Below are 24,661 nucleotides of genomic sequence, written 5' to 3'. Positions count from 1 at the left end.
GTTATAACTTTGTAAATACCCTGTATAATATAACAAACCTTTCTATTTTTGTGATGGGGAAGTTAAGAAGATTTCGAATATAAAATAAAATATAGGGTGTTCCATTTAAAAAAACAAAAGTTTGGTCTGCCACTATCTAATCGAACACCCTGTAACATTCTAACTAATTTTGTAATGAGTGAAGCTCAAAGTTGGCTACAAGTTTTGTTATTAACTTTTATTGCTATCTATTACAATAGATTATAGCGGATCTACTAAGATTTATCGCACTAATCAATCACCCTGATTTTGTATTTACCTGTACAGGTGTGCTGCGCAGTACACCGTACTGTGTGCTGTGAACCGTGTAATTTCGCCTTTAGGACTTATCAATAAAATCTAATTGTATTCTCTGTTTTTTATATTTTTGTTATCTGTAGAATATAATCGATCATTGCTAATAACCCTGGGGGTTGAAGCAGTTTCGAATAAAAAAATAAAAAAAAGTTTAAGTAAAAGTATTTGAAGTCATCCAGTCATGCCAAATAAATGTGAGGTGAGAGGTAGATAAAGCCGCAGTCACGCAAAAACTAGACAATTCTCTCCTAATAATAAGTATGTAAGAAATTAAAATACAGTATAATGTTTATTAATCAATATAATGCAAACTTTAGTTACGATTTACAAATTTTTCCTCATGGACATTCTCCAAAGTCTTTAATTTGTAAAGTGGGATCAGTCTTTGCCCGGCAATTAAGATCACATGGGCTGTCATAAGTATTTCCATCTGTACCACAAACTGGAATACCGAACCTGTTGCAAATACAAGGAATTTCTTCTGCTGTTGCAGAAAAAATGGAAGTCAAGACTGTCAGGCACAAAAACAGATTAATAAACAGAAATATCTTCATATTTGATTTGTCAAATAACTTATTACTCAAAATTATGATTTAAAACTATTGATCGCATGGGAAAGTAAGTATTTATACGTTTGTACATGAGTAGAAAATCGTAAAAGTTTTCATTTTACTTGATTTATCGGTTGTTAATTTTTTAATTTGTTTTCCATAATATCATTTTATGACCCAAATAATTTATTGGCAGTACTACTCGCAAATCTAAAGTAGGTATTTACTCTGGGCAAATAAGGAAAAAAACCAGAAGTTATTTACCAGCTATTTTATTCTGGAATCGAATCTTAAGATTTCATATATTAGTAATATAGGTATGCAAAGTCCGCAGAAAGTGTGCCATTTTGTTTATAAACAAATTAGCGCTCCGAAATCCTCTTTTTTTCAATTATTGCTTTGTAACTCCGAAGATTTTAACTTTAAACCAAAAACGCTCAAATAAAAATTCACCGTAGTTTAATTCTGCAAAGAGATATTTTTTCCGATTTCCTTCGACGAAAATTTTTCTCGGAAAATCCGGGTTTCCCCAAAATCCTTTGTTTTCAACTAAAATTTTAGAGAAGTAATTATTTATTAATAATTAAATAGCTAGGTGACATAAAGCTTTTTTGTAGTAGATTATATTTCCGGAAGCCGGCGACAATCTAACAAATAGTTTAGCAACAATTAAATTGGTAATTACAAATTTACGGTCGCTGTAATAACCAGAATAATTATGATACACCAGAATACCTATGATTTTCGTATAAAAAGGCACTATACCTATCTAAGCGTACTTTACAGAATTGAAGTTGGACTATTTGAGCGGCCTCGGAAATGTTTTAAATTTAGAAACAATTTTTTCCCTTATAAATAGAAAATCTTGGCAATTATTAGATTAAATTAAATTAAGAAAACGGTATTGGAAAGGACGCTTCTTTTAAAAGATTTTTTTTGTAAGCATTTATTAACAATCAGAATTACATATTCTATGAGTTAATTTGATAACAAGTACAATAACTTGTATCAACTATTATACTATTGTACACTAATATGGCGTTATGTGGTACATCACCCAGCGGTTTCACCTCAGTTTCAGCGAAGATCTATGGGCCATAATCTTCACAATCTTCTGTTGTTTAGTGGCTGCAGTAGTGGTAATATTAATTGGTTGGGGTCGCCTTCCAATTTCTCGTGGTGTCTGTTGGCTCCTTCTTGAATTACTGTGTTGACTAACGGGATGTTTAGGTCTCTATGAAGGCTTTGGTTGGAAATGTACCACGGGGCATTTGCGATGGTGCGTAGAATTTTTGATTGAGTTCTTTGGATAATTTGTGTATTTGATTTGCTGTCACAACTCCATAGTTCTATGCCGTACGTCCATATAGGTTTGATGACTGTTTTATAAATTAGCAGTTTGTTCTCAATTGAGAGTCGAGATTTTGACTTATAAGCCAATAATTAATTTCTTTTACTCTCAACTCAATTTGTTTCTTCTTCTTTAAAATGTGTTGTTTCCAGTTTAATCTAGAATCAAGATGAAGCCCAAGGTATTTGATAATATTCTGTTGTGGTATGTTGACTTGATTAAGCCTAATATTTGGGCATTGGTCTTTCCTTAGTGTGAAAGTTATATGTGTTGACTTAGTTTCTTTAGCTTTTATCTTCCATTTCTTTAACCACTGTCCAATTTGGTCTAGGTGTTCTTGAAGTTTTAATACTGCAGCTGTTGGATCCTCTTCAGTTGCAAATATTGCTGTGTCATCAGCGAAAGTTCCAATGGTGGTTTGTGGAGAGGTTGGTAAGTCGGATGTGTACAGTACACAAAGAAGTGGACCCAGTATACTACCTTGTGGGACTCCTGATTGAATTTTGTTACGGTTTGATAGTTCATCCTCCACTTTAGTTTCAAATTCTCTGTGATTTAGATATGATTTTAATAAGTCAAAGTATTTGTTGGGTAGAGATTTTTTGATTTTATAAAGTAATCCTGGGTGCCATACCTTATCAAATGCTTGGCTGATGTCCAGAAAGGCTGCTGTGCAATATTGTTTATTGTCCAAAGCTCTATTAATTACATTTGATATGCGATGGCATTGTTGCACTGTAGAATGAGCTTGTCGGAATCCAAATTGGTGTTCTGGGATCCAGTTTTGGAAGTCGCTCATAATTCTTTTAAGTAACAGCTTTTCAAGAAGTTTTGACATTATTTAGGCCAATAATTAAGTCTTAAGATTGCATTTAATATGTATAATAACTTCATTAAACCTTTTCTAGGAAGTTGCTTTAGCATTGTTGCTGTTATGCGATCAGTGCCTGGTGCCTTCTTTTCATTCAAATGATTAATATCATCTTTGATCTCCTTCGGTGTAATTAAAGTTAGTCGCTCTCGTTGATTAATTGGTAAGGCTAGTTCCTGCTGTACTTCTTGTACTTGGTCATTGTCGTGTGGCTTGAAGACTTCAGTTAGATGTTCAGCAAATAAATCAGCTTTTTCTTTGTTGCTTTTTGCCCATGGTCCTGGTGGTATTGAGTTTTTCCGAATTGGAGGTGAAGTATTTATTGGTTTATTTTTGTTTTTGATTGGATTCCAGATAGAGTCATCTTGACGAGAAAGGTCTGATACATAATTTTCAAATGAGTTGTTTCTCATCTGTTTTAGAGCTGTTTTTAAGTTTCTAGTTTTGTTATTAAAAATTGTCGTAACGTCTGGTCTATGAGTTCTTTGCCAAATTGATCTGGCTTTTCGTTTTTCTGCTACTAGTCTTTTTATTTCAAGAGGAATGTTGGTTGAAAATTTTTTTGTCCAGGTTGAGGGGTTTGGCAGCATTTTGAAGTAAGTTGATTAGATTACTAGTTTCTGTTTCTATTTGTTCGGGAGTTTGCAATCTCACTAGTAGATTTACTTGCTGTTCGATGATTAGCCGGTATGTGTCCCAGTTTGTTTTGAAGCTATGCAGTCGAGGTGTTGTTTTTTTTTATTATCACCGTTGTGCTAATTGTTGCAATTATGGGACTATGATCTGATGATAAATCAAAACTTATTACTACATCTGTATATGAATGATATATTCCGTTTGTAATAAAGAAATTGAATAGGTCTGGTGTTTTATTTGGATCGGTTGGCCAATATGTCGGCGACCCCGTCGATAGGAATGAGTAGCTTTTATCCTGGATAACTTTTGCCAGCTATCTGCCTTTAGTGGTTGTTAGGCGTGAACCCCATAGCGTATGTTTACAGTTGTAATCTCCACCTGCTATAAATTTTGGTTCTAGAGTTTCGAAAATAGGTAGGAGATCTTCTTTTGTAAGTCTATGCCTGGGCGGACAATAAATTGCTGTGACAGTTATATCATATGGAAGAGTTTGTATTTTTATCGATGTTGCTTGAATGTGATTTGTTTCGTATTTTAGCATTTCATAATGTTTTATAGTTTCTCTTATCAATATGCCTGAACCTCCGTGAGCTGTACCACCTGGGTGATTTGTGTAATATAATTTATACTTAGGTATCTTGAAGTAGGTTCTGTCTGTAAAATGGGTTTCACTTACTAGTAGTATGTCTATGAAATTTTGTTCCAGAAATAGTTTTATATCGTCTTTATGATTAGGAAGACCATTGGCATTCCATTGGGCAATTTTTATGAACTTAGACATTGTTAGTTTACTTTATTTACTAGAATGGAAATAATGTTGAGCACCATACTGTTTTGTTGCATTAGCTGGTTGAATAAATTTAAAAGATTGAAAAGAAAAAGTTGAATTGCGAGAAGTGGTTCTAGAGATAGAACGGGTCAAAGTTGGCCGGCATTTGTGACGAAGTTGGATGGATAGGATGGTAATCTTCGAACCATTACCTTTTTATTTCGGTCCTTTCTACATACAAATGTTCATATCTTTAAGAGGTTCATAACATATATTATAATAATAAAAACGATCGGAATTTCGCGTGAAAAATACCAGAATCTCGATCAAAAATTAGGTTAGGTATTTTCTTGGCTTCCCATCATTCATTCATTCATTCCCTTCATTTTTTTTTAATCCGAAGTAACTCAAGTAGAGTGCATTACTAACTTCAAAAGATGCTTTAGTTTTGTTATACTTAATAAGATAATTTATTTATAACAAAATAAAACTACACATTTTTTCCTGTTATATGACTTTTTTTAGAAAAACTTTGTAACACACACGTGTACGTTTTAATTAACGTTCAAAATTCAAATATTCTCATTTGAAAGATGTAGAATTATTTAAACAAATTACATTGTCACGCAAAACGTCAAACTGACAGTGCCCATTAAAATCTGCTCTTAATAAAATTAATTATTTAGCGAGTTAATTAGTAGAAAAAAGGACACTTGGTGAGATTTAAAAACTGATATTTATTGAATGCGATAAACAGTGCTATAAGCGACCCCCCAATGGGGGAAGCTTTTTCCCCAGGAACACCATTAGGTGAAAACTTTTCAGGTGCTAGTGAGAATAGTGAAATGGATATTACTGAATCAAGTTTAATCGAAAATTTGGATGATTCTACTGCAAAACTTACAACTAAAACCAGAGACTTTATTAAAGTATCGACACAACAAATCCCACCTCCGCAAAAAGTTGTAGAGAAAAATTGTTCAACGTTGCATCAGATAAGTACAATTTTAATAACGTTTATGTATATATAGAAAAATCAAACAATCAGGATATTGGCCGTTTACATCCACTTACTGTTGCAGACATCTTGCATAAAAAATTGAACATTCCTAATATTATTGAAATTAAAGCCCTTGGAAAAAATAGAATTAAAGTTTTGTTAAGGTCAAAATACCAAAACTTAGTAGCGTATGTCCCTAACCATTTACTAGAAATTAGAGGCCTAATAAGAGATATTGATACTTAATACGATGAAAAGTATTTGTTAGATAATAGTAAATCTCCCTCCCCCATAGCAGCCTTTAAAAGAACTTACAGAAAAGTTGACACCGATGGAAAAACTAACTATGTACCCAAAAGGACAATGATAGTCACCTTCGAAGGAAATATTCTTCCTAGCTACATTTCAATAAATAGTGTGTTTTTTCCCGTTGAAACCTACATTGGCAAAGTAACAGTGTTACAATTGTTTAAGATTTGGACACATTTCCAAGCAGTGTCGCAGTCCACAAGCACATTGCATAAAATGTGGAAAAATCAAAAATGAAGATCATACATGTCAAGATAATGATGTTCAATGCATACATTGTAATAGTAAAGATCAAAGTGTCCAAAATACGAACATCAAAAGAAGATAAAGAACGTAATGATTGAGCAAAAAATTTCCTTTATCGAGGCAAAAAATTACTGTGAATCGTCCTTCTCGGGATTGCTCATTCAGAATAGATATTCCACACTAGACAATATCGAAGACAGTTTTCCTCCCCTCTCAACATCTTCAAAAAAATCAACCCCTTCTACTGCCACACATAAAAATCAAAACATATCATCAAATAATACATCCCAATCCCAACCCTCCTCAAGCCACTATAATATAGCTAAAAAACGAAAAATATCACCAAACCAATCACAAAACAATTCACCCATGTTCCCTTTTAATGTTGGGCCTTCCAAACCCCTTCCTGCTAATTTAAAAACCCCAATTTGTCAAAACAAATCAGATCAGAGAGTATTGGAAACACTCATTTCCAATTATATTTTTAATTTGATCACAAATATTCAAACTGTAGATGATATAAAAACTATGAGTCAAGATAGTATTTACCATGGTATAAAAACGATTTTAGAGGATATCACTAATGAATAACATGTACCCAGAACTTAAATCATTAAAAATTTTGCAATGGAACGGTAGATCCGTTGTTTCGAATAAAAATAGTTTAATTCATTTTTTAATAACTGAAAATATTAATATTGTATTATTAAGTGCAATCTGGTTCAAACCAAATCAAAATTATACATTTAAAGGTTATAATGTAATTCGCAAAGATAGATATGACGGGTATGCAGGTGTTGCAATTTTAATTAAAACAACTATACCATTTCGTGAAATAAATATTAGAAACAATTTTAATGAGGGAATTTTAGTTTGCGGTGCTATCGTTAAATGTAACACAATAGAATTAAGTTTTTTATCTATATATAGACCACCAAATATTAGTACATTCAAAAACGATTAGATAAATATGTTCTCACAAATCAAATCACCTTTTTTAATTGGCGGAGATATGAATGCTCATCACTCACTATGGGGCTCACTGCGTAATGATCCAGTTGGTAACCAAATTGTTAGCAGTATCGAAGACCTAGATCTTGTAATTTTGAATAATGGAGAACCTACATATCTTCCTAGATATGGTACGCAAAAATCTATGATTGACATTTCACTCTGCACAGCTAATATAGCCAGTAAATTCACTTGGTCAGTTTTATCTGACACCTTAGGCTCGAATCATTTTGCTATAACTATGAATTTTTCAATAACCAACACCTCACAATAAATAATTTATCCAAAAAGCAAATGGAATATCAAGAAAGCCAATTGGTCCCTGTATACATCCTTAATTAAAAACATGTTTTCCAACTACAATAACTCTTCCAATACTTATCAAAATTATATTTTTCTAATAGATTACATTAATGATGCTGCAATTAGATCTATTCCTCAATACAAAATTTTTAAATCCAAAAATCGATCGCCTCCAACATGGTGGGACCCAGAATGCGACCTGATAATTAATGATAGAAAAGAAGCATTAGCATTGTATAAACGTTTACCAAGCCTTGATAATTATCTAAACTGTCAGAAAGTTACTGCTCATACTAAAAAGCAGTTGAAACAAAAAGCCAAAGCTAGTTGGATTAAATGGTGTTCTAATTTAAGCAAAAATACCTCCTCTAAGGAGATTTGGCCACAGGCCAACAAAATGAATCGAAAAGCACCTATTAGTATAAAACCCTTCAATGATAATCTATTAGACGATTTTTTTAATAAAGTATGTCCTCCATTTGCTCAAAATTCACCTACACAACCTACACAAAGTCATCATTCAAATAATCACTTGTTAAAACCATTTTCTGAAACTGAATTAGATTTTGCCCTTAAAAACCGCATAAATACTTCTCCTGGTATCGATCACATAAAATACCCCATGTTAACCAACCTACCAGATGTTGCTAAAAAACTTCTTTTAAATATCTGCAATGATATCATCCAAAAAAATATAGTTATCGATTCTTTCAAAAACATCTTAGTTGTTCCTATCCTTAAACCCGGAAAAGACCCACACATCGTAAGTTCATATAGGCCAATATCCTTACTGTCTTGTATATTTAAAACTTTAGAAAGGCTTATAAAATTTAGATTAGATTGGTGGTTACAAAAAGAGAATTTACTTCCAGTAAACCAGTTTGGTTACAAAAGAGGTTTTGGAACTCTAGACGCTTTAACAACACTTGTTGTAGATGTACAGAATAAATTAACTAAAAATAAGTACTAAGCAGCACTATTCTTAGATATTGAAGGAGCATATGACTCAGTTTGTTTATCAACCTTAAAACATACAATGGTAAATTTTTTTCATATGCCAATTGCTTTCGTTAACACAATAATCAGTTTCTATACAGATAGGATAATTTACATCAGAGATCTTAATAACAAACTAATAGGTCCTCGACATAATTATCACGGTATACCACAAGGCTCAGTATTATCACCAATTTTATTCAATCTGTACACCTCTGACATACATAAGATGCAAATAAACAACATCCCATTCAAAATCATACAATATGCAGACGACTTTTGTGTCTATGCGGAAAGCAAGAAATATGAAAACGGTATGCAAAACCTAAGTACAGTTTGTAGTTCCCTCTTTTCATGGTTCTTAGAGAACGGCTTAAATTTATCAATTAACAAATCAGCAGTATCTGTCTTTACAAGACACAATCTTCCTATAAACCAAGATGTATTACTTAGTGATCGATCTTTTACATTTAAAAATAATGTCAAATATCTGGGCCTCATTCTGGACAAAAAACTAACTTGGAAACAACACATACAATATATGCTGGATAGATGAAGCAAAGGTATTAATTTCCTTAGAATGACAACTAGAGTGTGGTGGGACTGCGATGTTGAAACATCTTTATTGTTTTATAGGGCTTATTTACGATCCATTATAGATTATGCTGCTACTCTCTACGGTTCTGCTTCCAACAACCTTTTAAGAAAAATTGACGTTTTCCAAAATTCTGCCTTGAGAATCTGTTTAGGTGCTATGAGATCTACTCCTATACAACCAATACATATTGAAGCTTCTGAGCCTCCTTTGGAGATTAGAAGAAATTTACTAAGCGAAAAAGTGTATACTTAAGTGTACTTAAAGCATACTCTACAAATTTCGAATTATTTTCCTGTATATGTCATCTTAACGAATCAGATCTTACTCACAAGTATTGGATTAAAAAACCATCTCCGCCTTTATGTACTGCATTACAGAACAATCCTATTTTTTCAAAGAAATTAAACACAGTAGACAAAACCTTAGACTACTTTGCTCTCTTCCATAAAACTGATGTAATAATACCCACATACAACGAAAACAACATAATCAGCAACAATATCCTGAAATCTATTTTGAACTGCTACAGTGATGCAACAGTTATATACACAGATGCATCTAAATCAAGAGAAGGGACTGGCTGTGCTTATTTTTTACCCTCAGGAGGTTTCGAATTGAAGTATAAATTTCCCGATGAGTTTTCAATTTTCTCTGCGGAATCATTGGCCATACTCGAAGCGTTGAAATAAATTAAAAACTCTTATACTAAAAAAACGTTAATTCTTTCAGACTGCCTATCAGTTTTACAGAATATCAAAAATACTTTTTTGCCCAAAACATTTAGTAATCCTTACGTATTTTTAATAAAGGATATGTTAAAGCATTTAGAAGACTCTGGCTTCAATATAAAATTTATTTGGGTTAAGGCACATATTGGACTCAAAGATAATGAGTATGTAGACTACTTAGCTAAATCCAGTATAACATCAGGCACTTTATTGTCATATTCTTTATGTGTATCAGATGTTATTACTATTTTTAAAAGAAACCAACTATCGATATGGAAAGATCAATGGAACCTTTACTGCTTAACAAACCCCACAAGATACACCACTTTACAACCAGTGATTCCACAAAGTACCTGGTTTAAGAGTTTTAAAGCTCCACGTAAATATATAACGACTATAAATCGACTACGTTTTGGGCATGCTTGCTATCCAAGTCATTTATATAAAATAAATGTGATTGAAGACGATAATTGCAAACATTGCGGAAAGCAGGGTGATCTTGATCATATCTTTTTTGAATGTACTAAGTTTCAACAGCATTCAAACTCTCTCTATAAAAATTTAATTAAACTTGATATGCATGTACCATTCAATATCCAGTCTCTGCTGGCTACAGGCTCACAACAAATATACAATATCATTATAAATTTCTTGTCAGATACACGCATGGTCTTATAAGATTTGTATTCGGGCATAATATTTTTTATGATTTAAGTTCAGAATTGCATCCTTTTTTATCATAAATGTTATATCACTTTATCAGAGACCCATTATTGTTTTATTGTATTATTATTGTATTGTATTATTTATTGTATCACTATATTGTTTCTGTTTAATTTTGTATTAGGGATAGGATTGTATCTTTATTGCAACTGGCTGAATAACTAATGTCTATGCCATTAAATTAAAAAAAAAACTAAATCATCTTTGGCATTTAGTAATGCGTTAGTTAGGTGGAGGGACCTTCTTGAATTACTTCGGATTAAAAAAAAAAAAAAATAAAGAAAATTGCTCAATTGAAAGCTGAGATACATTTTTTAACGTAGGTATACCGATTTTGAACTTTGAAATTCTACTTTCTTCAACCTAGTTTTTGATTGGGATTTTGTTATTTTTGGTATTTTTCACGCGTAGTAGGTACCGATCGTTTTTATTATTGTAGTATGTTATTAGTCTCTTGAAGATTTGTATGTAGAAAGAGCCCAGGGGGACCGACGGCTTTACGTGCTCTCCGAGGCACGGTGAGACGGCTCGTGTCATTATTGGAAATGAAAATAGTTTGTCTTTTGCAGGGCTCGGACCCACGTGCACTGGCGTATGAGGCCAGCGAATATGCCGTTACTCCACGGCCGCTTACGGTTCGAAAATTATTATCCTATTGTTAATAATTTTGTCGCAAATTCCGGTCAACTTTGACCGCTTGAATAACACGAACCGCTGTTCACAATTCAAGTTTTTTTTCCTTTAAAAGAAGTGTCCTGCCGCGTTCTCTCCAATTGTCTGCCGTTGTCTTAATTTAATTTAATCTAATAGTTGCCGAGATATTCATTTTGTTTATAAGCCAAAATTTCTTTTTATAAATTTAAAGCATTCTCGAGCCCGCTCAAATAGTCCAATTTCAATTCTGTAAAGCATGTTAAATATGTATAGTGCCTTTTTGTACGAAAATCATAATTATTCTGGTGTGTCATTGGACCATCTCCCATATTATCAATACGTCCCTGAGAGTATGCTTGAGGATGGCAAATACAAGCTATACTGGGACCGCACTGTGCTCACAGACCAAACAGTGGCACATAATATACCAGATCTTGTACTAGTTAATAAATTAACAAGACAAACAACACTAATTGATGTGGCGATACCTAACAACAATAATCTACGCAGTAAATTTACTGAAAAGATCGCCAAGTACAGAGATCTGGAAATTCAAATACGAAGACAATGGAGAATGCAAAGTACCCAGACGATACCTATTATTATGTCTACTATTGGAGTCATTCCGAAGAACCTCCTCGAAAGCATAAAAAAGCTGGGTCTAAATGAACATCTTTACAATACCATGCAGAAAGCTGTCCTACTGGCCAGATGTGTACGAAAATTTTTGGGAGATACACCTGCATACCAAATCACCTAGGGCTCGATAACACGGAAAGAGTCCCACCAGAGCTCAATCCTTTTGATACCTTTGGTATCTGGGATGAGTCAATTTTCCCCTTAGAGAGAGTGTGAGCCATATGGCTAAATCTGGTGTGACATAATTATTCTGGTTATTATTGCGACGGTAAATATTTAATCAACAATTAAATTGTTGCTAAACTATTTGTTACATTGTCGCCGGCTTCCGGAAATATAATCTACTACAAAAAAGTTCAGATGTTACCAAGCTATTTAATTATTGATAAATAATTACTTCCCTAAAATTTTAGTTGAAAATTAAAGATTTGTTGGGAAAACTCGGATTTTCCTGTGAATATATTCATCGAAGGATATCTGAAAAAAATATCTCTTTGCAGAATTAAATTACGGTGAATTTTTATTTGGGCATTTTTGGTTTAAAGTTAAAATCTTCGGAGTTACAAAGCAATAATTGAAAAAAGAAGAGTTCGGGGCGCTAATTTGTTTATAAACAAAATAGCACACATTCTGCGGCTTTGCATACCTATATTATCTACTAATATATACAATCTTAAGATTCGATTCCAACAATAAAATAGCTGGTAAATAACTTTTCCCAAAAATGGCCCTTTTTTCGATAATCTGCCCAGACTAATTACAAGTTTTAGTACCTACTATTATAATGTAAAAATATCATTAAAACGTTTTTAATTAAATAAACATAAAATGCCATGGTACCTATAAATGTGTTAAATTTATAGTTCTTATTGTGGTTTAATTTATAGTTCGTGTCAAAATAGTGGTAATTATTAAATGAATAATATGCGTTTTCTTATCAAGAATGGTGTTGAAATATTCTTCAAAATATACTTCGTTTTCCCACGTATACTTAAATTATACAAAAGTATACAATATTTTGCTGACCGAAATTTCAACAAACTAACTGTTTTATCTAATATATAATAGATTTTTTGTTTAATAAAATGAACAATAAGTATTGTTCTGTCGAAAAGGAAATTTTGTCAGCATTTATAGCACCCTGAGCACCCACACATGTCACAAAACAGATTATGTTACCCCTTCTGTACAGACAACACACAAAATTCATAGTTTAAATATTACATTTTCGCATTTAACACTTGAAGATAAAGTCCCTATTTTTGTGCTTTTTACTTAAGAGGAAACAGTAGCGATCAACAGGTAGCAAAAACGCGTTCCAAGATTGCGGCTGTAATTTTGAATATTTTTTCGAGATATTTGGCACACGTATTCGTAATATAATAAAGAATGGCGGTACAGAGCCCAATTTAAAAAATATATTATTATGTGGAAATTACTCTGTAATTAAATACAATATTAAAAAAACGAGCCTGTACCGCCATTAAGAAGAACAAAAAAATACACTTTCTTCAAATAAACTTTTTTATCCGATGCCTAGATTTTGTGTAATTTGGAAACAAGTACTAAAATTTTTTATTTCATTAGTAGTTCCAAAATGACACAAAATCTAGGCATCGGATAAAAAAGTTTATTTGAAGAAAGTGTATTTTTTTGTCCTTCTCAATGGCGGTACAGGCTCGTTTTTTTAATATTGTATTTAATTACAGAGTAATTTCCACATATTAATATATTTTTCAAATTGGGCTCTGTACCGCCATTCTTTATTATATTACGAATACGTGTGCCAAATATCTCGAAAAAATATAACGTTGCTTTTCTACGTTAAAACGCATCAAGACGTTTTTAAGAAATACTATGGGAGAGGACAGGTTGTGTGCTTTAGCTATGTTAACTATGGAGAAATCTTTAATTCGAACGATCACAAATTTCAACGAGCAAGTGATCGATCATTTCGCAAAATCTAAGGCCAGAAGGATCGATTTACTTTTTAAATCCGCATAAAAATGTAAGTTTTTATTTATTTTATGTTTTGAGTTTAAGAGGAAACAGTAGCGATCAACAGGTAGCGAAAACGCGTTCCAAGACTGCGGCTGTAATTTTAAATATTTTTTCGAGATATTTGGCACACGTATTCGTAATATAATAAAGAATGGCGGTACAGAGCCCAATTTAAAAAATATATTAATATGTGGAAATTACTCTGTAATTAAATACAATATTAAAAAAACGAGCCTGTACCGCCATTAAAAGGAATAAAAAAATACACTTTCTTCAAATAAACTTTGTGATCCGATGCCTAGATTTTGTGTCATTTTGGAAACAAGTACTAAAATTTTTTATTTCATTAGTAGTTCCAAAATGACACAAAATCTAGGCATCGGATAAAAAAGTTTATTTGAAGAAAGTGTATTTTTTTGTCCTTCTTAATGGCGGTACAGGCTCGTTTTTTTAATATTGTATTTAATTACAGAGTAATTTCCACATATTAATATATTTTTCAAATTGGGCTCTGTACCGCCATTCTTTATTATATTACAAATACGTGTGCCAAATATCTCGAAAAAATATTCAAAATTACAGCCGCAATCTTGGAACGCGTTTTAGCTACCTGTTGATCGCTACTGTTTCACCTTAATCCAATTGTAATATTAGTGTAACAGTAAATCTCTCGTCTGTTAATTAGTAAAAATAAAGATTTTTGTTCAACTAGAGTGCGCCTCATTTTGCATCTGGTGATTTAATTTGGCAGCAGTTTCCCAGTCGAAGAGAATACTTCAACCCATCTTATGTGTATGAGATTAGAACAAGATCCGCACAAATGGAGTTATAGGGGAGTGCAATTAGAATGAAAAGATACAATGTTTCGGAAAAAATCAAACAAGCTTATATTTTTCTAAAACTTTTTTTGTTAGTTTATAAATATGTTAAAGTAAAAAGTTCTACTCACAAATTTCGCCGCTAATTGTTTATTAATTGTTTAAACAATAACAATTGTTTTTTATAAATAATGTTAAGAATATGGGTGAAATCAACATTTTATTTTGATAAAAAATATTTTTATTTTAGTTTTCATTATGCTGAACCCGAATCTGACATTACAATTTGCAAATTCACAATGGCGGATTCAAAATGGCGGATTTTTTCCTAAAAATCCTTAAAAAGTAGTTGTAAAATCCGAATTTTTTTTATAAAACGTGTTTATTTACATATATGTGGATATTTTTGAGAGGTTGCTGAACCTGAATCAAATTTTGATAATTTAAATTATAAAATGGCAGATCCAAAATGGCGGATAACTTAAAAAATAGTTGTAAAATAATAATTTCTTTACAAAATGTATTTATTTCTACATATGTATATTTATTTTTGAGAGCTTTGATAAACCTAACTTAAATGTTAACATTATAAACTATAAAATGGCGGATCCAAAATGCGGATTTTCTAAAAAGAACATAAAAAAGAACATTTTTCTAAAACATTTATTGTCTTTATTTTTAACAGGTTGTTGAATCTGAATTAAAGATTAAAAATTTAAATTTCAAAATGGCGGATCCAAAATGGCGGATATTTAAATGAAAAAGAAGTAGAATCCAATCAAACAAATTTCAGTTATGAGTAAAATACCTATATTTTTCATAATACTGAAAATTGTTATTATGGAAAGTTGTTCAGAATTAAAAACGATGTGTCAATATGCAATTACACTCTACTAATCGAAATATTGTGAACTGTAAAGGTACATATTTATTGCGCAAAATATAATTTTTTTACATACCTCGTATAATATTGATAAAATATAATATTTTATATTTGCATATTAAGTGTTAGACCATGCACAGCTATTTATGACGAATAACTTTCTTCATAAAATTAATAATAAAACAGTTATCATAAATAATAAGTGAAAATTTAATGATGTTGGGTATAATTAATTTGAAACAATATTAAAAAAAAAAACAAATTTTCGATTAGAAGGATATAATTACATATTGGAACATAATTTTTAATTCCAAACAACTTTTCATTATAAAAATTTTTGATATTGTGAAATATAAAGGTACTTTACTCTTGAGTGAAATTCATATTTTTTGACATACCTCGTACAAAATTAACAAAATTTGATATTTGATGGTTGCATCTTATGTTATATACGATGCTAAAAGAGCTAAAAAAAATTTTTTGTTAAACATTTATTATTGTTGAAGCTTATTATTAAATGTATTTTAAGTAAGTTTTACACAAAAAAGTTTTGATCGCTCTGTATATACATTTTTTCATCTGGTAATTTTCGGTTTTTGTATTACATTTTTGTTATCTTTCTTAGTTTTCTCAAAAAGAAATTGTTTATTTCATTTTTAAACTAAAATAATTCAGTGTTTTTTAAGATTATATCCTAAGTTTTAAAAAAATATCAAAAAAATTGTATTAGCTTTATTCAAACTTGAGTAATACCGTCTTAAAGTGGTGGGAATTCTGTAAAACTACGAAGTTTTCAAAAATTACATTTTTTGAGACATCGTATCATTTGAATTAAATTTTTGAGATTTTTTTTGAACAAAACATCGTTTAGTAAGATTATTGAGAGGTAAGTTGTGCAAATTTGAGAGTTTTATAAGTAAAATTGTATTAGTTACACATTTTTAAATCATTTTTAAACAAAGTTCATGTAAGGCTCACTTTCCGCCCACACCGTACTTATGTCCATACATTTTATTTCTTTTTATTACAACCATAAGATAGCTTATTTGATCTTCTTTCATGTCCAATTTGTAAATTTTCTTTTGATCCATTAGTTAAAGAATTACATTAAAAAAACTCAACCGTGCACTTCTTCCAACGCTAGTTTACAGTGCGCCAATGTGTGTGAGAAGGGTGACTTTAGCGTTATAAATAAAAAATTACAGAAGCTAGAGATTTAATTTTAGAAAAATCTTTATATAAGGTTTTTTTTGTAAAATTTTCTGAATTTTTCAATGGTCAAGTCAGTTTTTTTCTAAAAATTATATTTTCGGAGTTATTTAAAAAAATATCTAACTTCGCTGTTCATTTGTTTAATAAAAAATGAAGTACCCACTTCTCGAGTAGAACTTTTTGATATGTTGTTTATTAAACATTTCTTAATGAAATTACAGAAAGTTTTATCTTGTTTGATTTTTTCCGAAGTGAAAATCTAAATGCACTCCCCTATTAGATCATTTTCAAAATTAACATCCAAATTCATTATAAAATTTAAAGATGCTCTGGGTGCTTAAGTCGATTCAACACAATTGAAGTGCTTCAAATTGAAAAAAAAAACAATACTTAATTATTTCACATATCTTTAACGACACTTTTTATTCTCCACATATTGTGTGTGTTAAAGGGATCCGAAGAAATCATCATGTTCCGGTGGTAGGTACATGTCGTAATAGGTCAATTATGTCCTGGAGTTTTGTTGTAATTTATCTAATATTTGTATACATCATCATTGGCTCTACAACCCATGGTGGGTCTTGGCATGTCCCAGAATCAGCTTCTATTCCTTCCTCTCATTCGCCTTGGTTTTCCAATTTCGCACTCCTAACACTTGCAAAAGTCATCTTCCACTGGTCGTTAAATCGTGTTCTGGGCCTACCTCTCCTTCTCACTCCAACCGATCTCTGGTTATAAATGTGTTTCGACGGCTCATAGAAATGTGTTTCATAGAAATAATGAATTCTTGGTATCTTCAGTGGGAGCCAATATTGCTTGCAATGAATTGAAACTGATGACTAAATATTTTTGATGTAAAATTTACAAAAAAGGAATAAGTTTTTTTTTACATTACAATCAAAATTATTGTACTCAGGACCAGCAGTTATCATTACGAATATATCTAACAATAAAGCACTGAAAACGTTTGTTTTCTATACTTCCACAAAATTTATTACAACTAAGTAACTACAGCCGTTTCGGCAGAGTGCCTTTCTCAAGTGATTTAGTTTACAATGATTTGCCTATTTAAAGTCTTTAACTGAAGAGGTTAAGGAGTGGGGAGCTGTTTGTCTCGAGTTGGTCATTCAGAATTATATCTGTATTTTTCAATTTATTAATTTCCATAGATTCTAATAAAGATAGCTTAAGGCGTTTATTTTAAATATGCAGAATTTGAAACTGTTCATTAAAAGAATGATTATGATCTAGAAGGTGAAGTGCGTATGTAGAAGTGTCTGTTTTTCTATTGTTGAAAGCCCTTTTGTGTTCTGCTATCCGTTTGTCAAAGGTTCTGCCAGTTTGACGGATGTAAGTTTTCGGACAGTCACCACAAGTTAGTTTGTACACACCACTCTGTAGTTGCTTTCTCTTTCGGATTTTATTGTTCTTAATATATTTACTTAAGTTGTTGTTAGTTCTTAAAGCTGGTGTTATTCCTTTCTTTTTTATGTATCTGGCTATTTTTGTTGTTATCTTGCCAGTATATGTTAGAGAGCAGAAGGTACTGGGTTCTTTCTGTGGTGGTGGATACACTAATTTCAGGGCTTTCTTATGGAGTTTTTGGTTTAAAATTTTGTTAACTGTTTGTTCGTTATAGCCACAAATTTTAAACCAATAACTTTATAAGAAAGCCCTGAAATTAGTGTATCCACCACCGCAGAAAGGACCCAGTACCTTCTGCTCTCTAACATATACTGGCAAGATAACAACAAAAATAGCCAGATACTTAAAAAAGAAAGGAATAACACCAGCGTTCAGAACTAACAACAACTTAAGTAAATATATTAAGAACAATAAAAGCCGAAAGAGAAAGCAACTACAGAGTGGTGTGTACAAACTAACTTGTGGTGACTGTCCGAAAACTTACATCGGTCAAACTGGCAGAACCTTTGACAAACGGATAGCAGAACACAAAAGGGCTTTCAACAATAGAAAAACAGACACTTCTAGATCATAATCATTCTTTTAATGAACAGTTTAAAATTCTGCATATTCAAAATAAAGGCCTTAAGCTATCTTTATTAGAATCTATGGAAATTAATAAATTGAAAAATTCAGATATAATTCTGAATGACCAACTCGAGACAAACAGCTCCCCACTCCTCAACCTCTTCAGTTAAAGACTTTAAATAGGCAAACCATTGTAAACTAAATCACTTGAGAAAGGCACTCTGCCGAAATAGCTGTAGTCACTTCGTTGTAATAAATTTTGTGGAAGTATAGAAAACAAAAGTTTAGTGTTTTATTGTTAGATAAAATAAACTTCCATCAAGTAACGGTCGAATCCATCAATTATTACGAATATAGTATGATAAAATTGATCCAAATAATGGCATAACCCAGACATCGAAATTGAACGTTATCCTATAACACCAAATTGTTCTATATGGTCCACATAATGTTCAGAAAAAGTCACACCATTTTGAGCGTCGGGGGGAGAGGGGGGAGAAATCGCTAAATTCGTAGTTTTTTACGTTTTTCGTCAATATTTCTAAAACTATGCGGTTTAACATGAACCACCTTCTATACAAAAATGTTCTACATTAAATTTTAAATAAAAAAGGTCCTATGCATAATCCTTCTAAAATGAACGGTTCCAATGTTACGGAGGTAGTATAGTATAATTGGTCCAAAAAACGCCTAACCCAGACATCAAAAGTAAAAGTTTTCCTCCAACACCAAATTGTTCTATATGGTCCACATATTGTTCAGTAAAAAGTAACATCATTTTGAGCGTCCGGTTTGGGGGGGGGGGGAGATGGGAGAGAAGTCGGTAAATTAGTAGTTTTTTTACGTTTTTCGTCAATAGTTCTAAAACTATGCTTTAGCGTAAACAATGTTCTATACAAAAATGTTCTACATAAAATTTAAAACAAAAAAGGTCTGGTACATAATTGATATAAAATCAACGGTTCCAGAGTTACGGAGGGTGAAACGTGGAGGTTTTCGATACTTTTTATATTATTTGGACAATTGATGATTATTTTGGGTGGTCAGGTTGACGTTTCTTCAAGGGCTTATCACTAACATACCATCGGCCACTGAAATAGCAAATTTTATTTACAAAAAATTTCTTTCATCAGTAATAATATTATAAATTGCCCAAAAAATATAAAAAGTATCGAAAACCTCCACTTTTCACCCTCCGTAACTCTGGAACCGTTGATTTTATAACAATTATGTATTGGACCATTTTTGTTTTAAATTTTATGTAGAAAATTGGAGTATAGAACATAATTTACGCTAAAGCATAGTTTTAGAAATATTGACGAAAACCTTAAAACAACTACTAATTTACCGACTTCTCCCCCATCTCCCCCCCAAACCGGACGCTCAAATTGTTGTAACCTTTTACTGAACAATATGTAGACCATATAGAACAATTTTGTGTTGGAGGAAAACTTTTAGTTTGGATGTCTGGGTATAACCAATTATTTTTTTGGACCAATTATAATATACTATCTCCGTAACTTTGGAACCGTTCATTTTAGAAGGATTATGCATAGGGCCTTTTTTATTTCAAATTTTATGTAGAATATTTTTGTATAGAAGGTTGTTCATGCTAAACTGCATGGTTTTAGAAATATTGAAAAACGTAAAAAAACTACGAATTTACCGATTTCTCCCCCTCTCCACCCCAAACCCGACGCTCAAAATGGTGTAACTTTTTTCTGAATATTATGTGGACCCATATAGAACAATTTCTTGTTGGAGGATAACTTTCACTTTGGATGTCTGGGTTTGGGTCTAGTTATACCATACTAATAGGCAATCTTTTGAATATAGCTATTCAAAGCAAAGTGAGAAAAAGATTTAAGCGAATAATTACATGATTCCTATAGCCTTAGCTCATTCCCAATATTTTTCAAGATTATTGAAAAAACTCACACTCCTTTGTCATATAAAATTTAAAGTTTTCGGCATGAATCCGTACTGGGGAAGACCAGTTGGAATAGGAATTCAAAATTACAATTCATGCTTAATCTTAATCGCTAATCACTATTTTCGTGCCGAAAAGCGATTTCATAGTGATTGCTATAGGTACTCTCATTCACTAAGGCTCAAAAACGTTTGTGTCGATTGCATTCACGGGAAAGTTTTTGAGAACTATTCGGCAGTAAATATTGGGGATTATTTGACCGGAATTTTTTGTAGGGATTATTTGTCTGGGGATTATTTGTAGGAGTTTTATGTGGGGATTTTTGTCTGGAGATTTTTTGTCCAGGAATAATTTGTGGGGATTTTTTGTCCGGGATTATTTGTAAAGGGATTACTTGTCCTAGGTACGTCCCGAGGTGATCGATACACAGTTGATATCTACCGAGCGATGGCAAAAGCCTCTGTCACAAGCAACCCCGATATCCTATGTCTAAATTTTCATGCAATATCAATTTTTTCAATAATGTATAGTTTACAAGACTTATCGCTAATCAATGATCTGTAATTAGTGCAGTCACTGAAGGTGGATATGAGCTATAACCTCCGATTTCGTTGAACCTCCATCGATTTGCATGAAAATTGGTGAGTGGTTAGAGGATATCTCAAGGAACAAAGGTGACATGGTGCCAACTTGCGCTTTTACCCTGGAGGTGGATGCCACCCCTCCTCGGGGGTGAAAATTATTTTATTAAAAATAACCCCACAATTCGATAGAGGGACAAATTATAAGCAAAATTTGTTATATAAAGTTATTAAAATAAATCAAAACTTTTTGAGTTATTAAAGATCAAAGATTTTAATTTTTCGTGAGAAAAATGCATGTTTTTAACCGATTTTTCATAAATAACTCAAAAACTATAAGTTTTTAGAAAAAAGTTATTATCAAAATTGAAGCTAATAAAAAATCAAATAATCTCTTTACTAGAAAAACCTTTCAATGTTAACTAAAAGTGAGTTATAGGTAATTGAATGTATATTTCTTTCGTCGAGTACCCAAATCTAAGTATTCCAGCTTACATACCGGGACAATGATGCATTTTATAACATAAACTTATTAAACATTTGTCAAAGTTCATAGAAATATGTATCAAATAAGCCCTCGAACAAGTTGATAGCATTAAAATTTATGCACCAAAAATGTTTCAAAATGTATCTTTTAAAAATTTTTCCAAAAAATGTTATTGTTTTTTTTTGTAAATAACTCCGTTAATTTTTAAAACATCAGGTTCACCTAAAAAATAATTAAAAGTTTATTCCAAGAGCTATTAAAAAACGTCGAAATTAGTATTTTAAACCTCTTAATTTTTTAAAAATAAAAGGTTAAATGGCCCCGGTTACATGGTTCTCGCAGCAGAATTGAAATTTTAAACGTTTCTATCTCGGTTATTTTTTACTCTACGGAAATAGCAAAATCGGTAAAGTGTTTGTAACAGAAAAAACTAAAATTTAGTTATATATCATTTTTTACGTATATTGAGTATTTTTGGAGTTGTTATCAAAAGAAAATGAAAAGTACGATAATTCTAAAAATTCTGATTTTTTTAATTATATATTTTTTTCAAAAATATGCATTCTAAACCGGTCAAAACTGTTGAAATTATTAACTATGTTAACCTAAAGAAATTCTTTTGAGGATTACTACAAATTTTAATTTTTGTGGAAATGGCGTATGTTTTATTTTTCACTTTTTCCTAAAAAAATCGAAAGGGTTCTCTTATTTTCATCATAACTTGCTTAATTTTGACGCTATTCCAAAGACCTTTGGACAAGTGTTTTCCAAGTATATTCTATAAAATGCATCGTTTTCCCGTTATGTAAGCTTGAATACTTAGATTTGAGTATGTCGAAAAAAATATACATTCAATTACCCATAACTCACTTTGAAATAACATTGGTTTAGTTCTTTAAGTGGGGAGTGTATTAAATTTTTTATTATCTTTAATTTTGATAATAATAGCTTTTTACAAAAGCTTATAGTTTTTGAGTAATACGTGAAAAACCGCTTTAAAACATGCACTTTTTTAAGAAAAAATAATCTTTGATATTTAATAAGTAACTCAAAAAGTATTGATTCATGTTAATAACTTGATATAACAAATTTTGCTTAGAAGTTGCCCCTCTATCGATTTCTGGTATTATTTTTAATAAAAAAATTCACCCCCGAGAAGGGGTGGCATCCACCCCAAGGGTAAAAGCGCAAGTTGGCATCATGTCACCTTTTTTCCTTGAAGTATCTTCTAACTACTCACCAATTTTAATGAAAATCGATGAAGGTTCAACGAAATCGGAGGTGAAAACCTTCAGTGACTCCACTAAATGGTAGGGGAGCCCAAGCGGGGATTTTTGCAGTTATTCGAGCGCGTCAGATTATCACATCGGGAAAACCTTGTACCCTGTAAATGTACCTCTACCATATTGGTTCTGAATACAGGGGAGTCCGTTAACTGGGGTCCGAAAAAAAATGTATCCTTCGAAAAACTCGAAATCGTCAGATTAAGATAAAGTAAGTTAAGTACATGCAAAAGAGTGTATATTTCAAAAATATGGAAATGGCTGAGTCACAAAGTTTCACAAGAAAAAAGCGAATATTTCTCGAAATGAACGACAGATCGGAAAACTAAAAAATACGTGCTCAATATTTTTCAAAAATCTATCGATATGATACCAAAAACGACCCCTACGGAGAGGGGGGGGGGTAAATTTAAAATTTTAAATACGAATCCCGCGATATTTCGCGAAATAAACATCAGATCGAAAAACTGAAAAATACACGTATTCAATATTTTTGAAAAATCTATCTAATGGCACCAAACACGACCCACCATGGAAGTGGGGTGGGGGGTTACTTTAAAATCTTAAATAGGAGCCCCATTTTTTATTGCAGATTTGGATTCCTCACGTAAAAATAAGTAACTTTTATTCGAGACATTAGAATTATGGATAGATGGCGCTATAATCGGAAAAAAATATTCTTGGAAATGGAAAATTAAATTAAAAATGGAAAGTCCCCACTAGAATGGAAAACCTAACTTAGCTTTACTTATTTATTTATTTATTTACGGGCAAGCCCAATTCAGAAAATATTATTATAAAAAAATATTACAAAAACATAACAGTGTCAACACAAAGAACAAATATTACAATATGTATTGGACAACAAAGCTATTAAATTAAAAGAAAAAAAAGAACATTACGATATAAAAAACAATTTTTGGTTTTAGGACCTAATCTTCACAACCCAATAGGTCTCCATAACGCTCGTGACTGCACATTTAGTATACTTTCCTTCCCTACTATAATCGACCCTCGGAGATCTAATGGTAGTTTATAACTCTCTCTTAATACTAAATAAAGTTTAGGTAAATATGTACAAATACGTATGCAGATAAATGTTAAAATTACTTACTCTGGTATAAGGGCTTTCAGTAAATTATACAGTGGTTTTTTCTGATCAGTCGTTGAAAACATAAGCAAACACTTGACCTCTTCGTTTGGATTTATATAGGTATCAACTACCTTCTGTATTCCATCCTTCTTGACGGGATTACAGTAAAACATCGTCATTCTCACATTGGGAATTTTTGGGAAGAATAGACCATCAAAATAAGATGCTTTACATATGTTTTTACTCTTGCTATCGAAATATGATATAACTTTCGCGCATGATATAACGCAGTAGTCAGTTTTCTGTGGGACAAATTCTTCTTCAAAATACTCTGGAACTAATATTAATGTATGTAATTGAAAATTTCTGTCTTCTACAAAGAAACTTCTGTAATAAGTTTTATAGGGGACGCCACATTATCACAAGAAGACATGACTGTTTATTTTCTCTCTAAAAATCTATTCTTTATAAATATTCAGGCATATCTCGCGTTTATCAAGGCTCATTAGGTAGTGCTTTATCGAAAACAGCCTTGGAGAGTGAAAGTCATGATTCTTAACCAAATTGTTTACTTAATATACACTTATATACTTTGAACTTTGTTCACAGGATACAGGCTGGCTGGTTTAACTTGGGATGGGGTACTTTGTGATTGAAAAA

General features: G+C 31.7%; 1 protein-coding gene across 1 annotated transcript in view; it reads right to left on the bottom strand.

Annotated features, from left to right (window-relative positions):
* The window catches only part of LOC114325886 (uncharacterized), a 48,751-nt gene that overhangs the window by 11,657 nt on the left and 12,433 nt on the right, over window positions 1-24,661 (bottom strand). The window contains exon 3 of the mRNA XM_028274021.2: window positions 24,023-24,338. Within this exon, the coding sequence (XP_028129822.1) occupies window positions 24,023-24,338 (316 nt within the window). The remainder of the gene's footprint in view (window positions 1-24,022; window positions 24,339-24,661) is intronic.

Source organism: Diabrotica virgifera, chromosome 1 (genome assembly GCF_917563875.1).
Source record: "Diabrotica virgifera virgifera chromosome 1, PGI_DIABVI_V3a".
NCBI lineage: Eukaryota > Metazoa > Arthropoda > Insecta > Coleoptera > Chrysomelidae > Diabrotica > Diabrotica virgifera.
This window is presented reverse-complemented; position numbering and strand designations above follow the sequence as displayed.